Here is a 20,121-nt window from a genome sequence, read left to right as displayed (position 1 = left end):
TCTCTCATAGGAAGGTTGAGAGCCTTCTGTTTGAGACTTTTCAGAAAGGTGTCTTAAAAGGCCAAATAGTTTATAACAAACACATATGCCTTTGTTTATTGCTTCTATTGAAGTTTTAAAGAATGTACATAGGTAAATGAAGCTTGGATTTTTCTTGTTAAAAATGTGTTTGAATAAACCTGTTTATATCTTAGGAACATTTTAATTTTAATTAGAACTTCAATGGTGTTTCTGTGCAAGGAAGAAACGTATAGTTATGTGTAGATTCTAGATTACTCTTAGGTCCCAATGAATAGCTCACAGTTTGTCATTCATCTGTTTAGTTGTTTTTGTTTTTGTTTTTTTTTTTAATAATTTTGATAAGAGATGCAATCATTTCATCTTGTTGGTTTTACTTTCCCAAGGAACTCTTGGATATAACAGCTAGTCTGTGTGACTTGCTGCTTCAATACACTGCTGCTTTATATATTTCAGTGCATTTTCGCTTGGTGGTTTAGTTGTGGCATGGATTTGATATGAATGAGCTAGGCTTTCAAGGCTTCAATTTCCCATTTGGCTTCACTTAGAGTTACACATGCCCCTTCAAGGCTATTGTCATGCTCACAGCTTGTATCTCTTGTACCTTGTGATATAAGAGGCAAGATACATTTCAAGTATTTTAATCATGTCATCTTGTTAGTAAAGAGGAAGCATTTCTTTAGCATCCTGTGTGATAAAGAAGCATATTTTCTTTCAGGTAGCTGAAGAGAGCAATAAGGTCTCCCCTGATCCTCCTCTTCTCCAGACTAAAAAACCCCAGTCCCCTTAGCCACTCCTCATAGGACTTGTGTTCCAGGCCCTTCAGCAGCTTCGTAGCCCTTCTCTGGACATATTCCAGGGACTCAATTTCTTTCTTGTGGTGAGGGGCCCAAAACTGAACACAGTACTGGATGTGTGGCCTCACCAGAGCAGAGTACAAGAGGACGATCACCTCCCTGGTCCTGCTGGCTATACTATTCTTGATATAAGCCAGGATTCCGTTGGCCTTTTTGGCCACCTGGGCACACTGCTGGCACACATTCAGGCAAGTGTTAACCAACACATCCAGATCCTTTTCCTCTGTGCAGCTTTCCAGCCACTCTGCCCCAAGCCTGCAGTATTGCATGGGGTTGTTGTGGCCAAAGTGCAGGACCCAGCACTTAGCCATGTTGAACCTCATCCCATTGGCCTCTGACCATTGATGCAGCCTGTCCAGGTCCCTCTGCAGGGCCTCCCTACCCTCCGGCAGATTGACACTTCCCCCCAACTTGGTGTTGTCTGCAACTTACTGAGGGTGCGCTCAATGCCCTCATCCAAATCATCAATAAAGATATGAAAGAGGATGGGCCCCAACACCGACCCGTGGAGAACACTACTGGTGACCGGTCGTCAGCTGGATTTCACTCCATTCACCATCACGCTCTGGGCCCTGTCATCAAGACAGTTTTTAACCCAGCTAAGAGTGTACCAGTCCAAGCCATGGGCTGCCATCTTCTCCAGGAGAATACTATGGGAGACCATGTCAAAGGCCTTGCTAAAGTCTAAGCAGACTACATCAACACCCTTTCCCTCATCCACCAGGTGGGTTATCTGGTCACCACCAGGTGGGTTACCTGGTCATAGAAGGAGATGAGGTTGGTCAGACAGGACTTGCCTTTCATGAACCCTTGCTGGCTGGGCCTGATCCCCTTGTTGTCCCGCACATGCTGTGCATTCAAGATGTCCTTTTCCATCACCTTTCCTGGCACCGAGGCCAGGCTGAGAGGCCTGTAGTTCCCCAGATTCTCCTTATGACCTTTCTTACAGATGGGCATCACATTAGCAATTCTCCAGTCGCATGTGACCTCTCTGGTTGACCATGACCACTGAGAGATGATGGAAAGTGGCTCAACAATCACACAGTTCAGGTGGAGTAGCAGGTCTCTAACTGTTTCCACCTGAATTGTGAGGGGTTTCTTCTGCTCCTCGTCCCAGACTTCCAGGTTGGGAGGCTGAGTACCTTGAGGATAAGTGGTCTGAAAAAAATAGGCATTAAGAACCTCAGCCTTTTCCTTCTCATCAGTAGTCATGTTCCTCCCTGCGTTCAGTAAAGGATGGAGATTCTTCAGTAATTTCCCTTTCAACTTCTGTCTTACTGCACCTCAGACTTCCTTTTACAAAGAATTTCCTTTTACATAGAGATAAGGATAGATGAAATTTGTCCCTTTCAGGATATCAATATTCTGAATGAAAGATTTTATTTGTTCTTGCCACTTACGGTATCTCATCTGTTAGCCAGATGGACACACTGAACTTTTCCTTGTTCTTTGCTTTTGCAGTTATGTATGCCATCAGACTTTGCCAATATTTGTAGGCTAAATCTATTCATTTCCATTTTAATTTACTATATTTTCCTGATTACCTTCTTTGCTTCTAAGGATCTTTACTTTCCAAATTTCAGTGTTGTTGTACCTGTTCACCTTCAAAGATGAACTTAAGGAAGTTGCTGCTGAGCCTTAAGCAAAGGGCCAGTAAGTTACTTTTTTGATCAGATTGTGTGTGTTTTTTTTTTTTTTTTTGGAATTGTGTCAAGAACTGTCAGTCCTTCCCTGTGCTTTAGAGACAGCTAGTCCTAGAAAACAATCACTTTAAAAAGTTGATTCTACTGAATCTATAGAATGTTTTTAGTTTATATAACTATGTTATATTTTAAACAAATAAAAAAATATAAAATTTTGTGGGCTGGTGTAGATGGGAACGTTAGTGTTGGAAAGCATAGATATGAACATACAGGATGTGACCTTGTTTGTGGAAATTGGTAAGTGTGCACTAGGGGGGGATATTTGCAAAGGATAAGTTTAAGGAGATTTGTCTCCCAAAGTTACCTTAAGAGTCAATGCAGAGACAGAAGCCCACTGAGGCAGATTGTGCTTGGAAGCTTGATTCCTGCTCTTAACTACCATTTGGAGAGGTCTCCTTGAGAGACATAAGAAAGCTTCCCTAGACTGAAGTTGTGTTAATGAATATGCCTTTGACTATATAGGATCTGGGATTAATGATGTGTATGGTGTTAAGCTGAAGTAAGTGTCTGTGGGACAATTTTCCAGGGAGGAAGCTAACATCACACACTTAGTAGGAACATACAAATGGGCAGGTACTACAGAAGAGGTACCTCCTCTGACCTCCTTCATAGTACTTTTTAGGCTAGAGAGTACTGTGCTTCCTATGTCAGTTCTATGTCATATCTCTTGTCATGATTTGTATGCTTGTTATGAATTATCAATTTCTTCCTGAGCTTGTATTCAGAAAATCTGAGATTTGCTTCTTTGCATTGGACCATGATGGATTTTTCTGATCAGTTCCAGATGCCTGCAGTGTGTGGGCATTTGTACTGAAACTCCTGCAGCCAGCATAGAGAAAGGTATTTCTGGAGTTCAACAGGTGTCATCCAAATGTTATGCCTAATTGCAATCCAAAAATGCCAATTTAATTTCATTATTAGAAGGGCAGTTTGGTTGATAACCCAGGTGCACACTTTACTTGTCTAATGTACCCTGCATACACACACTCCTATATGGAGTCTTTTGTGACTAGAGGGGCTGTGTCTCCTTTGCTGGAGGCCAGCAGCACTATCCTCACAGCAGTCAGCTTTGCTCATCTCAAAACTGACTTTTTATCTCCTTGAAATTTCTCTCTGGAAACTACTTTCTTTATAGCCAGGTGAATACACTGTCTTGCTAGTTCTTTTCGTGCAATCATTTTTCAGTAATTCTTGCAGGCCAAGGGAAATTGACATTTCCAGTGATTAGGTCTTGAATATTTTCCATGACTTTTTGTTTAGAGCATGACCGAATTTCATGTTTTGGTTGGTGCACAAAAATGACAGCTTTTTTAATCCTCTCTGTTGGGGTAGAAGAAACCAGAAAAAATATCAGTTTCCTGAAATTTAGAGCTTAGTTTTTCAACTTTTTGTAGTACATTTGTTTTAGACTTGTTTCTCCTTGGATGCTGATTAGAAAACATCTTACAGGATTCTTAATGAAAGTGAAACAGGAGACAAACATGCATATCTGTCACGATGATTGTGTAAAATATTCTTGTTAATATCTTTTTTCATTTCCAAGTATGCAAATTAATATACATGACTGTTAAATGGGTTCTCACTCTCAAGGACTGAAACAATATAAGTATTGTTAAATTAGTTTCCATTCAAAGTAGGGAGGGGCTTTACAGTAAGAATGGAAATTCATGTATGAGGTGGGCCAAGAGATGTAGGTTATTGCAGGTCAACATATATAATTGCCCGTAAAACTGAGAGAAAGCACTTGAAGCAAAATGTCTTCCTTTTTATTGTTATCCTGAATAATTCTACATATTTTACATACATATTGATATGGCTCCTGTGATGACAGATAAAGTGTCATGACTTCACAAATACATTATTAAATTACAAGCTTACATATGCTTATCTGGAGATGTTTCCTCCCAGTTTTCCTCAATCAGAACCTAACAACCACTTGCCATGGTGCTTCCAATTCTGAAACCAGATTTGTTTTCTTTTCCTGCTGTTTTTGTCACTCTGTAGAAGCTCTTCTTGTTAAGCCTATACTCACTATTATAGCTCTGAATATGTCCCCATTATGCTGCCAAATCAAACATGATGGAGTGTTGCAGTTAAGTTAGCTCATTCTCAATTTTTTTTTCTTTGTTTGTTTGTTTTATGCTGAGACAAATAGATGTGTGAGAACTTGTCACTTTTACCTACAGGTTGACAAAGTTACTGTATATTTGCAGGCATTATTCCATTAAAAGGTTATCAGAATGATTATATGATTTTAAACCCACAGATCAAATGTAGTTGAAACAAATATTAAAATATGCATGCAGTAATTGAGAGGATTCGTAGAATCATAGAATGGCCTGAGTTGGAAGGGACCTCAAGGACTGTCTAGTTCCAAATACCCTGTCATAGCCAGGGATGTCACCCACTAGATCAAGTTGCCCAGGGCCTCATCTAACCTGGTCTCGAACACTTCCAGGGATGGGGCATCCACAACCTCTCTGGGCAACCTGTTCCAGTGCCTCACCACCCTCTGAGTGAAGAATTTCCTTCTAACCTCTAATTTAAATCTCCCCTCTTATAGTTTGAAACCTTTCCCCCTTTTCCTATCGTTATTTACCTGAGCAAAGAGTCCTTCTCCATCCTTTTTATATTTAAGTATTGAAAAGCTGTGATGAGGTCACCCCAGAGCCTTCTCTTCTGTAGGCTGAACAGCCCCAGCTCTCTCAGCCTATCTTCATAGGAAAGGTGCTTCATCCCCTTGGATTCAGTGAAATTTTCTAATTGGTGGAACAGTTTTCAAAAATGCATTACCACTATTAGCACACTGAAGTGTAATGGAGCTGGTGGTAATTTTCATGTCACTTCACCACACTTAGGATGTGACTACAAACTTTATCTGATAAAACGGATTCAATTCTCTCTCCCATAGGGTGGCTCACATCCAACACAGTTATTAAAATAGATTTGAATACTACACAGAGAAAGCATGTTGGTAAATCCTTATGTTTTACTGAAGAAAAACAAAAAGTAAAAAAGGATAAGTGACATTACTGTTTACTGTTAATGAAAGCATGAGTAAACTGCAGGATTTTCACATCTTTAGCTATAAGGAGTTAGATGCTTGCATTTTTTTTTTTTTTTTGACAGAGAAAGAGTGCCCTTTCAAAGGGGATTCAAAGAAGGGTTCTGAGGACTGTTTCACATTTGAATCTAAAACTGTTTCTTCATCATTTTATGAATTTACCTACCTGCATCTTTTGTGAATACTGCTGCACTGTAAGAGATTTTCACTGGGTTGTCCTTCCCATGGAATGTTTTGGGCCTTGTTTTTCTCTAACGCCCTTTGATACACAGAACAGAGTTATTGAGCTGGGAGGGGGGACAAGATCTTTTATGTTTTGTTTAATATTATAAGGGAATGAAATATGGTAGGAAAGTGTAAATATCAGAAACATAAACTAATGTTTTACAAAGGATGTCTCATTCTCACCATTAACTGAAATTAATAACTCGGTATGATATTGTTCAGTTGCACCCTAAAGCCTTCTGACTAACCCTATCCAATTCACTGCCTTTTCTTCTAAGTTCCTGAAGGAGGGTGGCCATTTCTTTAACAGCATAACACTGTACATGCCCTTCCAAAGGCACTTGGAACAGTAAGTCATTTACTATGCCTCTGTGCAAAGGAAGGAGTAGACTATCAATGAAGGGAACAGGTATCAACACCCAGATATCTTCTGCCAGGCTAGGCTCAAATGCCTTGAAAGAGAGGACTCAAAACTTGCATCTTGCCCAATTGGACTTTCAGGTTGAACCACATTTATTAGTATATTAAGAATTCACAAGATCAATATTCTAATTTGCATTATTGCATATGTTGTGTGTATGCTTGGGATAGTATAGGTAATTTTTTAATCTGTGTGTCTATGAATGTATACATGCACATATGTACGAATACCTATATTTGTGCTGCATGGTACATTTGTCCAGCATGTTAACTGAAATATTGTGTGTTTTTTTTTTCCTACTTCTGTTCCAACCTAATAAAAAAGTAAAATAAAATTGAATAGAGACTTGAAAATACTAATCTTTCTGCAAGTCTCTCTAGTGTCTTTATACACATCTGTAATATAGATAAATTTATGTTAATTTCTAGAGTGATTCAAAGCTTCCTAAGCCAAATTTCTGTTGAGATTAACAGCACTTCGGTCTAGAGTGCTATACATTTTAAATATGCTGTATGTATAAATACACTGAAAATAAGTTACAGTGCTAACAGTGGTTACTTCTGTCTTGTTCTTACTCAAATTTCTGCATGTTTCATTGATCTCTTAGGAAGCAGAATGAAGTTCTAGGTTTGTGAAGAGAGATAAATACTAAATGCAATTTATTGCTGCTTTACATCTTTAGGGAGTTTTAGAGGTGTGTTTTTTTGTTTTTCCCTCCTCCCCCAATAGTCATTTCATACTGTATTCACTAAGGAAGGGCGGTAACTGTGATGCATTTGGCCTGTGTCATTGAATTAGGCTTCGGTCCCTGAGGATTAGAGGGACAGCTGGTGTAAATTAATGCAGTTCCCCTGAAACACATGATACCATGCTGATTAATATGAACTGAAAATTTGATGCCTTTTGTCTACCTGATACAAATGGTGACATCAATCTTTCTGCAAAACACATTTAAAACAAAACAAAACAAACAAACAACAACAAACACCTAAAACAACAACAAAACCCTCTTCTTTGTAATGGGCAGATAGAATAAACTGTTGTATGTCAGAACTTGTCTAAAAGAAAGCTCTTAGCAACTTTGAAGGATCCTTTGATTTCCATGCTGGGCTTCTACTTCACTCTGACAAATGCTGTGAATGTTGGTTATTCCAGAGGGAATTCTGCAGATCTGCTCAGGAATACCTTGGTAAGGAACAACAGGTGGGCAAGCTGCCTGGATAATGCTGTGCTAGTAATCTCTGGTGCTTTTTGTCATGTTCATAAAACCAAATTATCAGCTGTTTCTAACAGGCATTGTTTGTATCATCTGTAACTAGAATTTATACCTATCACACTTGAATTTGTCACTGTTGCAAATGTGAAAAATATTGTTGAGTCAAGGGCTTTTTTTGGAAGGTGCTGAGGAAACAAAACAAAGAGAGGAAAAGAGTTTGTTTTGATAATTTGCATATCAATGCTTATAAAGATTGCTCTTGTAAAGCTGCACTTTATCTCCTTACTGGAATTTTGTCTCACGTAGAGAGAAAAAGAAAACAAGTGATTTTGCTAGAGATTACTGTATACTAATTGATGATTATAAATAAGAAAAGTGGAGATAACATCTGATAAGGAACAGTGGTATTTTCAGAAACACCAGGTGATTTAGCCATATGTCTTCCATCAAAATTAATATGTCTCTAGAAAATGCTGTAGTTTTATTTTCTTTTATTTTTCATTTGCATGAGTAATGAACTGACATGGGAAAGTGGAAATGGATCGAGCTCTGTGCTGTCTTTTCCTTTCTCAAACAATCTACCAGTCTGCTAGACTATGCTGTGCCAGTCTGATAGAGTAATTTCGTGTATCCCACTATAAAATGTGAAGTATTGGTCTATAGCACAGTAAACTCTCTAAGAAAAACAAGTAATTTGAAATGAGCCATTTTGGACATAGACACTGAAGCAGAGAGAACACTGATCAATTAACACATACATATTATACAGCCCAGATTACTGAAATGGCTTTTCTGAATATCTTTTGGTTGGGTCAAATAGTCATTGCCTGTCCACAGACCACGCATACCAAATTTGAAGATGAAAAGAGCTTTATGGAGAACTGTAAGCTGTGGGCCAAAACTGCATTTATTTTGGAAAGACAGTCTCAGCCTGAACTATTGAGTACCCTCTACTCCTTCAAGATTTGCCCACAATTTTTAAAAAATGGCTTATTTTGGCAGTATAATTTAGTGGTTTCTACTTAAAATGAGTGGTTTCTATTAAAAAACTTAGTGGTTTCTGTCCAAAAACCTTGAGTTGGAAGGTGTGTTTTGTGTCAGGATGGATTTTGAGGTTTGCATATTACTTTGTATCAATAATTCTTTTACTTTTATAATACCAGTTAGCCAGGGATCTCAAAATACCCTATTAAAACTTCAAGTAAAATTCATGAGACATTTTGTGGCTAGAGGGTACAAGGATACTTTAAGGCCCCAGTGACAATGCTTCCAGAATAATTATGCTCACATTCATTAAAATATATATGAGCAATGATAAATAACAGTATATTTTAAATTCTGTTGTACAGCAGAAGCCATTTTAAGTAGCCTCTCTTAGAAAAGCTTTTTCTACTAGTTAGGCATACCCAAAAACATGACTTGCTTCTTTGACTGAAGATATGAATTTACTGCTAAATTAATATGCACATAAAAAGAAGTAGGCAAACCAATTTTCCCGAAGTGTTAACGTGCCTTCTTCTATGCCTGAACTGAGGTAAATCTTAGTGTATAATACTTGCTCAATATTCAGAAACATATACAGGTTTGGGAATGACAGCAGCTGGAAGAGTGTGTAATAATAAGCCCTGAATACTACGTATGACATGTTAGACAGGACAGGATCACTGTAGGTATAACCATCACTTCTGAGCTGGAATATGGGTAGTGAAATGGAGGCTGTGGTCAAATCAGGAAGGCTACAATTCTTGTAGGCAGAAGTTTGAATGAGGATATGTGCCGTTTGAAAAGCTAAACCAATATAAATAGGCCATTTTTTCCAGTTTTAAATCACCACCAATCCCCGCACCCACCACCCCCCCAGCCTTTTGTCACTAAAGACAAAAGTGTAAATTGGATTTCTTTAGTCAGATTATTTACTTTTTTTGTGCCATATCCTAAACGGTTAGAAGTTGCCATAGTCCAGCTGGAAGGTATACCATCATCTCTTCATGTTTCTTCATACTTTATTAGTTAAAGTCATGGCTTTTTTAAAAGGCACTTTGTTATGCATTCTCTGTTCAGGAATGAACTTTCTGCTCAGAGTGATGTAGTAATTATCATATCCTATCATTGCTTTTTCAAAATGGAAGAGGCTTAGCCTGATTTCTATGCTTGTAGAACTTGCATTGTATGCAAGCAGTAGCTAAATTCAATGGCAATGAAAAGTGACTGTATCTTCTGATGTGCAGGTACATCATGTTTATGCTGAGAGTGCTATACTTTAAGTTGTGATTTATGTATTGGTAATGCACAGATGTGCGCACGTTTACAAATAAATGCATTGTCTTTCCTAGTAACTGGAACTGGATTTGAACAAAAGCTGCTCAAAATACATTTTTTTCCTAACATTCAGTAGCTCTTTGACTTCAGTCCTTTCATTTGGATTCATACAGAATGAAGTGTCCTTGCAAATCTTGAATTCATATTGACCTAACATAAGGGTAAGGGAATAATTTTTGTTCAGAACTATAATGTTAAACAATGTTATCCTATGTGTGTTAAGCAATATGGGGCTGACTGCTATTTTAAATGTACATATTTATAAATAAATAAATAAATGTGCATATGTCAGCTGTACTGTACAGGGAACCCAGATTTCATGAACTGTAACTTATTTCACGTGAACACAAAAGGTTTCCCTGATTGACTGCATATTGTTGGAGAATATTTTCTCCTTTAAATATTATAATGTCTATATAAACAGTAAAGCTTTTCCAATTCTGTTTTTATTAAAGGAAAACCACTGCAGAAGAATAAAAATCCTAGGTGACTGTTATTATTGTGTATCAGGATTGACCCAGCCCAAAACGGATCATGCCCATTGCTGTGTTGAAATGGGACTGGACATGATTGACACCATCACGTAAGTATTGCATGTGGTATACCTGGACAGGAGTGCTGCAGCAGCTTCTGTGTGGCATTCATAAGAGGTATTTTCAGAGGAACAGTGCCTGCTACCATTCATACAATCACAGAATCATAGAATCATAGAATGGCCTGAGTTGGAAGGGACCTCAAGGACTGTCTAGTTCCAAATACCCTGTCATAGCCAGGGATGTCACCCACTAGATCAAGTTGCCCAGGGCCTCATCTAACCTGGTCTCGAACGCTTCCAGGGATGGGGCATCCACAACCTCTCTGGGCAACCTGTTCCAGTGCCTCACCACCCTCTGAGTGAAGAATTTCCTTCTAACCTCTAATTTAAATCTCCCCTCTTATAGTTTGAAACCTTTCCCCCTTTTCCTATCGTTATTTACCTGAGTAAAGAGTCCTTCTCCATCCTTTTTATAAGACCCCTTTAAGTACGGAAAGGCTGTGATGAGGTCACCCCAGAGCCTTCTCTTCTGTAGGCTGAACAGCCCCAGCTCTCTCATCCTATCTTCATAGGAAAGGTGCTCCAGCCCTTGAACTGCTGGCCATGCCTCTGGTGATGCAGCCCAGAATGCAGTTGGCCTTCTGGGCTGCAAGCACACACTGTTGGCTCATGTCAAGCTTTTCATCCATCAAAAACCCCAAGTCTTTCTCTGCAGGGCTGGTGTCAATGAGTTCTTCTCCCAGTCCATACTCATATCCAGGACTGCCCCACCCCAGGTGCAGCACCCTGCACTTGGACTTGTTGAACCTCATTAGGTTCACATAGGCCCACTTCTCAAGCTTGTCCAGGTCCCTTTGGATGGCGTCCCTTCCTTCTGGTGTATTGACTGTACCACTCAGCTTGGTGTCATCTGCAGACTTGCTGAGGGTGTACTTGGTCCCACTGTCTATGTCACTGATGAAGATATTAAACAGTACTGGTCTGAGGACTGACCCCTGAGGTACACCACTTGTCACCGGCCTCCACGTGGACATAGATCCATTGATCACCACTCGCTGGGTGCGACTTTCAAGCCAATTCCTTATCCACTGAATGGTCCACTCACCAAATCCACCTCTCTCCCATTTGGAGATCAGGATGTCATATGGGACTGTGTCAAAGGCCTTGCAGAAGTCCAGGTAGATGACATTGATCAGTCTTCCTTTGTCAAAAGATGCAGTTGCTCCATCGTAGAAAGCCACCAGGTTGGTAAGGCATGATTTGCCCTTGGTGAAGCCATGCTGATTGTCTGGGATCACATCTTTGTCTCGCATGTGCCTCGACATTGCTTCCAGGAGGATCTTTTCCATAATTTTTCCAGGCACAGAGGTGAAGCTCACCAGTCTGTAGTTCCCCGTGTCTTCCTTTCTACCCTTTTTAAAAAGAGGAATGATGTTTCCCTTTTCCCAGTCACCAGGGACTTCACCTGACTGCCAGACCTTTTCAGATGTGATGGAGAGAGGCTTGGCAACTACATCAGCCAATTCCTTCAGGACCCTGGGGTGCATGTCATCAGGCCCCATAGACTTGTACGTTTATTTTCATCAGGTGGTCTCGAACCTGATCTTTGCTTACAGTGGGTGGGATTTTGTTCCCCCAGCCTCCGTCTACAGGTTCAGGGAAATGAAAGACTTGGGAAGCCTGACTATCAGTGAAGACTGAGGCAAAAAAGTTGTTGAGTACCTCAGCCTTCTCCATGTCTGTTGTTAACAGTTCACCCTTCTCATCCATCAGAGGGGCGACACTCTCCTTGGCCTTTCTTTTCTGAGCAACGTACCTATAGAATTCCTTCCTGTTATTCTTTAGCATCCCTTTCCAAGCTCAGTTCCATCTGTGCTTTGGCTTTCTTTATCCCACCCCTGCACATCTGGACTGCAACCCTGTACACTTCCCAGGCTAAGTGTCCCTACTTCCAGTGCCTGTGCATTTCCTTCTTGCACTTCGGTTTGACAAGCAGGTCCTTGCTCAGCCATCCCGGTTGTCTGCCCTCCCTGCCTGCTTTTTTATGCAGGGGGATGGAGAGTTCTTGCGCTGTAAGGAAAACATCCTTAAAGTGTCTCCAACTCTGCTCACCTCCTTTGTCCCTGAGGATAGTGTTCCAGGGGATCTCAGCTACTAGGTCTTTAAATAGCTTGAAGTTTGCTCTTCAGAAGTTCCGGGTCCTGACTTTGCTCTTTGCCAGGCCCGTATTCCTCGAGATCACAAACTCAACCAGGACATGGTTACTGCAACCCAGACTGCCTCCAATCTTGACCTCTTTAATGGGCTCTTCCATGCTGGTAAGCACCAGATCAAGTAATGCTTCTCCTCTGGTTGGTTTGTCTAATACCTGGACCAGGAAGTTATCCTCAATGCACTCTAGGAATCTTATGGATTGCTTACAGCCTGCTGTGTGGTTTTCCCAACAGACATCCAGGTGGTTGAAGTCCCCCATCAGGATGAGAGCGTGTGAGTGTGACAGTTCTTGTAGTTGAAGCAAGACTGCCTCACCCACAGGCTCCCCTTGCTCAGGCGGCCTGTAGTAGACCCCAACCACAAGGCGTCATTTATTGTTGCGGTCTTTAACTCTGACCCATAAGCTCTCAACCTGTCCATGGCTGTTTCTCAAAGCTAACTCATCACAATCAATTCCTTCTCTAATGTAGAGGGCAATACTACCTCCCTTCCTTCCCTGACTATCCCTTCTGAAGAGTTCGTGGCCCCCTATTCTGATATTCCAGTTATGTGATCCATCCCACCACATTTCCATGATAGCAATCAGGTCATATTTGTCTCATTGCACCATGGTTTCTAATTCTTCTTGCTTGTTTCCCATGCTGTGTGCGTTGGTGTAGAGGCATTTCAGTTGGGCAATCGGTCATATTGCATTTCTAGAGCCCTTCCTGATTGCATTGGTACAGTTTGAAAGTATTTCCCTGCCATTACTTAGAGTGATAGTGTTCTCAGGCATGCTTTCTTTACTCAGAAGTGCATCCCCTTCCCCCACCACGTCTTCCCCACTAGCAATTAGTACTGTTGCATTCAGATCACAGGTATAAAAATCAGATATACTGATTTTTAGGAAGGGTAATTCTAGACAACAACTTTCCACTACATTTAATCACTGTGACAAAAAAGTGCACAAGTACAAGTATGTACTTGTACTTATACATACATGTACTTATTAGAAGTTGGAAAGATCATGGGAAATCATGAAATATTCCAGTTGTTATTTTCCACAAAGAAAGAAATCTGAATTATTGTTTTTAAACTGCTCATTTCACCCACCAGTATGCAAACTTAAAACCAGTCTTGATGTATGCCTGTTGTGTGTTTGTATTCCCAAAATGGTAGCTTTCAGATTTCTCATTTCCATATGTCATGTTTAAACCTTCAATTTAGTCTACTTTTCAGAAATGTAATGTGAAATTTACTTTGCTGATAAGAAAGATTTTTTGATGTTTGAGAGCTCTGCATGGATTGTTGTTTTACCAAGAAGAAAAATGTGAATGTGAGAGAATTGTGAATGAGCTTTTAGCAAGAGCTGGAGATCTATTTCATTACACAGGAGGGAAGGGAAAAAGGGATTGAGATTTCTTCACTATTACCTTATTCTATGTCTATGTGCGTACATGTACTTTTGTTTTATAGAGAGGCTATAGGAGGGAGTGCACACCTGTATTAACTCTATATCTAAATAAATAATGGTCATTGCATCTGGGATGAGATTGCTGTTCCAGTATATCATGTGCGACGGGCACTGTAAAATTGTGTCACATCAGACAGAGCCTTCACCTTTTCTGAAATGGAGAGTGTTTGGTCACTGTTTCCAGTAGTCAGTTATTCCTTTTCTCTGGTGTTAGCTGGGCTGCTGGAAATACGGAGTTGATTCAAGGTTCTGCTTCCTCTCACTTAACCCCCAAGTTTTTGTGTTGCACAAAAAGAAGACCTACCTTCTCTGCAAAGGTGAATAGACCAGTCAATTTAAAAATAGTTAACTATTAAATACAGAATATATTTATCTATATAACAAACATAAGCTTTTTGAATTAAAATTATGTGTTTTACAATTCCAGTTACTCCTCAGTTATACTTCAATGCTGTATTAAACAAAAAACCTATTAAATCCATACGATACGTTTCTTTATTTCAGTCTGTCTTCCAGTCTTTACCTTATGTATGTTCATGTGATGTCACAGAATCGTATTCTAAAGCCAATTTGACAAAAGAATCACATGATTCATTCTTCCCATCAGTCTCTTTCCCAGGGACTTCTCCAAATATTTCTAATTTTTAAGCAGATTTTTAAAGCAGAATTTTGAAGTCATTTTTACCTGTTTGTGGCAACAGAAATACTTTCTCTTCAACTCAGAGATGAAATTTGCAGCTCCCTACCCAATTTATTCAATAAGTATAAGTATTGTTTATTGAATATTCATTACTCCTCAGGTAATTGGAATAACAAGTTGAGGAATTTGGTCAATCAGAAAGAGACTTAAAAGAAAATTTCTCACAAATTTCCATGCCTGGCATTTGGAACATTCTACCTTCTTTATTATTTCTAATAAATCTTTGACCACTTCATGCTTATTTGTGCAAACGCTTGATTTTGTAGAAGAGTGTATTATGATCCTCTCACTGAGTTCACTGTATGCTTTTCTCAAGAGAGTTGGTTTGTCTCAATGGAAGTAATGGCTGGTTCTTCAAACCCTGCTAATGACTTAGGGGAACATGGGCATTACCACATATACTGTTCTTTCATACCAACCCGAACTTTTTTATATGAACCTGTATTCATTGATATTTCTTTGCAGAAGACTTTAAAGAATTAAAAATAGGAGAGAAGTATGCAAAACACATGAAGGCTTATTCCCATTTCTAGTCCAGTCCATGTGATTTATTGTAATATTAATTTATAAAATCTCTCACAATGTTAAGGGTTGGGTAAATGAGTCCATATTCTCCCTCTGGTTCAAAACATGAATACTTAAACACTTCCTGTTATCTTTGTAAAAGTTGTAAAACTGACAAAAGACTTTGTAATCTATGATAATATATGATCATCTGTGTTAACATAAAATCCTAAAACAATCACTGTATGGTACTTTTCTTCCCTACAAACACACCAGAAGGGAGTACTTAACAACATAGCGCACAAAAGAACAATCCTGAAATACAAAAGAGATCCAAAAGTTATTTATATGTGTTCTTCCATACTATGTTTATAAGGAAGCATTGGGTTTTAGAAGACACATAGTTAAATATACAAGCCTTTTACACATTTTCAAAAGTCTATTTTTTTATTTTTTAATCCCTGGAAAGCAGTACCTATTGCTCTGATCTCTTTTAAGCCCAGTATTAATCATTATTACATTAGTTATGCTATCTTTCATGTATACAAATAATAATAATGATATAACTGTCTTAATATTTCTTTTTTGAATTCTCAATTTGACCAATATTATAAATTAATTATTTTCCCTTTGTATGTTATTATTTATTGGCTGCTGTCACAACAATGTAAATCTGAAAAAGGAATTGAATTAAAAAGGGTAGGGTGTTCTGGGACTGTTCAGCCTGGAGAAGAAAAGACTCAGGGAGATCTTACCAGTGCATACAAATACCTGATAGGAGGGTGCAAAAAGGATGAAACCAAACTTTTCTCAGTGGTATCTAGTGATAGGACAAGAGGCAATGAGCAAAAACTGAAATACAAGAATTCCCATTTAAACATAAGAAAAAAACCTTTTGCCATGGAGGTGTTCAAATACTGGAGAGTTTGCAGAGGGAGGCAGTGAAGTCTGCATCTTTAGAGATATTAAAAACATATCTGGGCACAGTTCTAGGCTACCTGCTGTGTCTGAACCTGCTTAGAGATGAGAGGTTTATCCACATGATTTCCAGAGACTCCTTTCAGCTTCAGTGATTCTGTGATTCTAAGCAGATGGGCAGATCCTAAGCAGTGTATTATCTAGAAACATCTAGTCAGGAATTGTAGTAGAATATAATTAAATGACAATTTCAGCATTTTATTTTTAACAGGATTTATAATTTTGGAAGACTTCAGAGTGTGTAGTCAGTAACCAAATCAAGGGGAGAGAGGGCAAGATGGAGAAGAGGCAAGGTTATCCTTTTCCTTTGTATATATGCAAAATGAATTCTCTTTTTTTTTTTTTTTTTGTGAGGAATTAATGTGAGTAAGGATCCAAGCTCAGTGCATATTTCTTTTCTCAGTTAAATGAATGTGCCAATTGTGCTTATAAGGAAAAACAGGAAAATGATAAAATGATTCATTCCATGAACTCTTGCCCTTGATGGCAGTATTATTATTTTTCTTTTACTTCAAGTGAAGCAGCATCTCCACTTGTTCAAATATTGTTGGGTTCCAGGTCCAATTCTCTTGGTGACAGAAGCACGTGGATAAGCAAAGTGCACAAATAGCTCCAAAGCAGGAAAACAGGTTCTTCTGAAGATTGGGAAAATGTCTTCAGTCTTTCCTAAAGACCAAAGCCAGAATATGGATTGCCCAGGCTAATTTGTTTGAAAATATGATGAGCAAATGAAAAGGAGAAGTGTAGAACTTACGATGGTAAAGTTGGAATGAAACATTTTATATTTTAATGGTATGACTACTAGGTGTAGCAGCTTATCAGTCCCATGAGAAGGAGTCATTTTTGTTTTTAAACTCCTGTTATCCAGTGTCAGAGCTGGATGCCAGCTGGTACTGTTCTAAATGTCTATTAACTTTGCTGTAGAAACCAGGCCTGGAATTGTAAACTTATGTTTTGAAGACATTATGCCTTGTGACAGCTTTGTTATGTTACCTAGGATAAATATAAAAGCATGATAATACCATCCAGTAAAGATGGATCTGTCAAAAGTGCCTATCCCAGAGATATATACCACCACCATTTCGTTTTTCCAGGAAATCAAGGAATAGAAATTTCTAGTGGTTGTTTGAGAGATCTGTGATTTCACTGAGTTGAATGTTGAGTTCATGTAAATTGATACTTTCTGTTCTCTTAGTGCTCTGTGTAGCTCTTATTTAGGTGTCCTAGAACATGGTGCTGCATGCAAGTATCATCAGAGAATGTTGCCTCAATTACATTTAGATTGAGAGTTTCAAACAAAATTATAATTTTTCACAGAAAATCATAAAACAACAACAACAAACTTTAAATTGTCACAATTTCATCTGCCTTCTACAAAGCAGTTTTTTCAAGGGCACAGTTAAAAGTCAGACTAGAATCACGATGGAAGGATCCTTTTCTCTTTTTCTTAAAACAAACAAACAAGGAATCAAAGCAGATAGTGTTATATTCTCATACTACTCCAAAGGAACCTGTGTTGTCAATGTGTTTTGTGTCAGTGCCTCAGTACAAGCTAGCGGTTCTACTTCAGAGTCACTTAAGCCATCACAGCAATATTTAAGTGGGGGTTAAGTTTTGCATATGACCAGTGTTGCTTTTAAGTCTGGACTGTCAGATTTTCTTAGGAATATCATTTAAAGGGCCATGTTCATTAGCATCTCTAATGTGGAAGATACTGTCCTCACCTCAGTTTTGAGGTCAGTTAGGCCAAGTATGCTCTTCACCTTATTTAAACTGCTACAATTGAATGTTCCAGTCTATTTGCTACAGTATTTTACTTTCTCAATAGATGTTTACTAGCTATTCGCTGTGTGGAGAAGTTTTGCTCAGCTAACCATGCTCTTCTCCCTCTTCCCCATATAATGACTAGATTTCTGATTTAAGATAGTGTGAGGCAGGGAAATTTTATACATTTTAAATAACAGTTTGCCCTTCCTTATGGAGCTCTTCATGAACTGATATAAATTGTATTAAATAATCCTTTGGCTCAATTAACAGCTATAAACTCTTAGGATATAAAATGTGTGAGTTGTTTAAATGTGCTTAATAAATCCACAGGGCAAGAAGTGAACAATAATGTTTCTAATTGGAAATGAGGAGGGAATGTGTGAGCAGGATATAAATACTAGATTTGAGACAGGAACAGAATATTTGGGATAACATTCATAAACTTCTTAGAAGTGTAATGGGATCATGTAACCATTCATATTGTCACATAAATGGTACATTTTCACAATACTCCTTCCCTTGACATCTTACTGGGAGGCAATTTTAGTACTGACTCAGAGAAAATTGCAACACTGGCTGGATCAGTGGCTATGTCTACATTAGCAGGTAGCATGGAACAGTGGCAGCACATTTGTAGATCACAGCAGCTGGTCCTGAATACTTCAGTTTAACCTATATGTATTATGGGGGAGGAGCTTTTTTTTTTTTTTTTTTGTAGCAGGACTTGTCTTGTCCTCTATATTGAATGTTCCTACTACATGTGGAGTTTGAAGAGGTCTGAAGGAAAGAATCCATGAACCCTTGCTTCTTGAAATCCAGGCACCTCAGTGGGGTCTAGCAGGAGATAAATCAACTTTTCTCTGTGTCACATAGGTGAGTGTATCAGAAATGGATGACTCCACCTTATATGGATGACTCCATCAGTCATCCATGTAAAGCCTAACAGATGGAAGTTGGGCTTGTTTTCCACCTGCACGTTCTGTGGCTGCTTGTTTGGGCATTGTGGAGGCTGATGCTTGAACAGTCTCCTGCCTCTGGGCTTGGTCATTGGCTGAACTGTGGAAGGAAGGGGACAATAACAGTCCCTTTAAGAAAGCCCAAATGAAATGGCTGGAGTCATCCTGGAGTCTTCCTTTGTCTGAGGAAGAAGAGAGGCGCTATGTTACCTGGTGTAAACATTGTTGGTTCTCCAGAAGTCCTGGGCTCGGGAAAGTCTGGACAGGTGGGAGTGCATTCACCTTGAATTCTGGGAGAATCAGCAACAGGTGCATAAATTTTCAGACGAGGAAAAAGTTGTCTATCATGAGCTGACTTCACCATCATTGTTCAAATTTTTGTTAGCTTGTACCTCTGTCAAAGTGAACTTCTTGTTTCCTGAAGCAGTCAGTCCTTCACAGCCCAGGCTGTCTTGCTCCAGGTCTCTGTTGTCTTACTCCAGATGAGCAACATACTGGGAAAGTATGTAGCTCTAGCCAATACTGTTTCTGAGTCAGGGGAGGGGTGTGGAACATGCTCAGCAGCACAGATAGGTCCTGGAGTGTGGCTGTGGCCTAGCAGAATTGACAGATTCCTGGTGGGTGGCCATGGGGGAGACAGGAGAAGCCTCCACAGCAACCAATGGCTCCCTCTGCAACTGTGCCATGTCCTCCCAGGCCAAATTAGGTGCCCCAAGAGAGGTATTGGGGACTGGGAATAAGCAGCATCCATCACTTGGTGTGGCAGTCCATCCTGGGCTCTGCTTACTTTTCTTTTTCCTCCTCTCTCATCCAAGCCCTTAGTCAGTGCCCAGGAGCATGGAGTAGGGACCCTGGGGAGAAGAACCCTGCAATCCTCCCAAGAATCCACTCCCCTACCTGGTATCCCACGGGCACAAGGACAGCTGCTAGCTCTGTGCTGCATCTGGGATGATCCTGCTCATGGCCATCCCCAGTGCTAACTTTTTTTTCTCATTTCTCTGTGCTGTCACCACCCTTGAGTGCTGCAGCCTCCCCTCCAAACTGCACACTGGGGACCTGTACTGCCTCCTGTCCACGGCTACGCAGGCACAAGGTGTCCCTTGAGGGCCTGACAGGGGGAAGGTCACTGTTGCCATCTTTGTATTTCTCTTTTCTTCAGAGAAACCTGTAGATAACAGAAAAGTGAGGCTG

At 39.6% G+C, this 20,121-nt stretch overlaps 1 protein-coding gene across 1 annotated transcript in view; it reads left to right on the top strand.

Moving 5' to 3' along the window:
- The window catches only part of ADCY1 (adenylate cyclase 1), a 165,080-nt gene that overhangs the window by 78,988 nt on the left and 65,971 nt on the right, over positions 1 to 20,121 (top strand). Inside the window, exon 5 of the mRNA XM_035549896.1 lies at positions 10,279 to 10,406. Within this exon, the coding sequence (XP_035405789.1) occupies positions 10,279 to 10,406 (128 nt within the window). The remainder of the gene's footprint in view (positions 1 to 10,278; positions 10,407 to 20,121) is intronic.

Source organism: Cygnus atratus, chromosome 2, assembly GCF_013377495.2.
Source record: "Cygnus atratus isolate AKBS03 ecotype Queensland, Australia chromosome 2, CAtr_DNAZoo_HiC_assembly, whole genome shotgun sequence".
Taxonomy (NCBI): domain Eukaryota; kingdom Metazoa; phylum Chordata; class Aves; order Anseriformes; family Anatidae; genus Cygnus; species Cygnus atratus.
The sequence above is the reverse complement of the archived record's forward strand: the minus strand, read 5'-3'. Positions and strand labels throughout refer to the sequence as shown.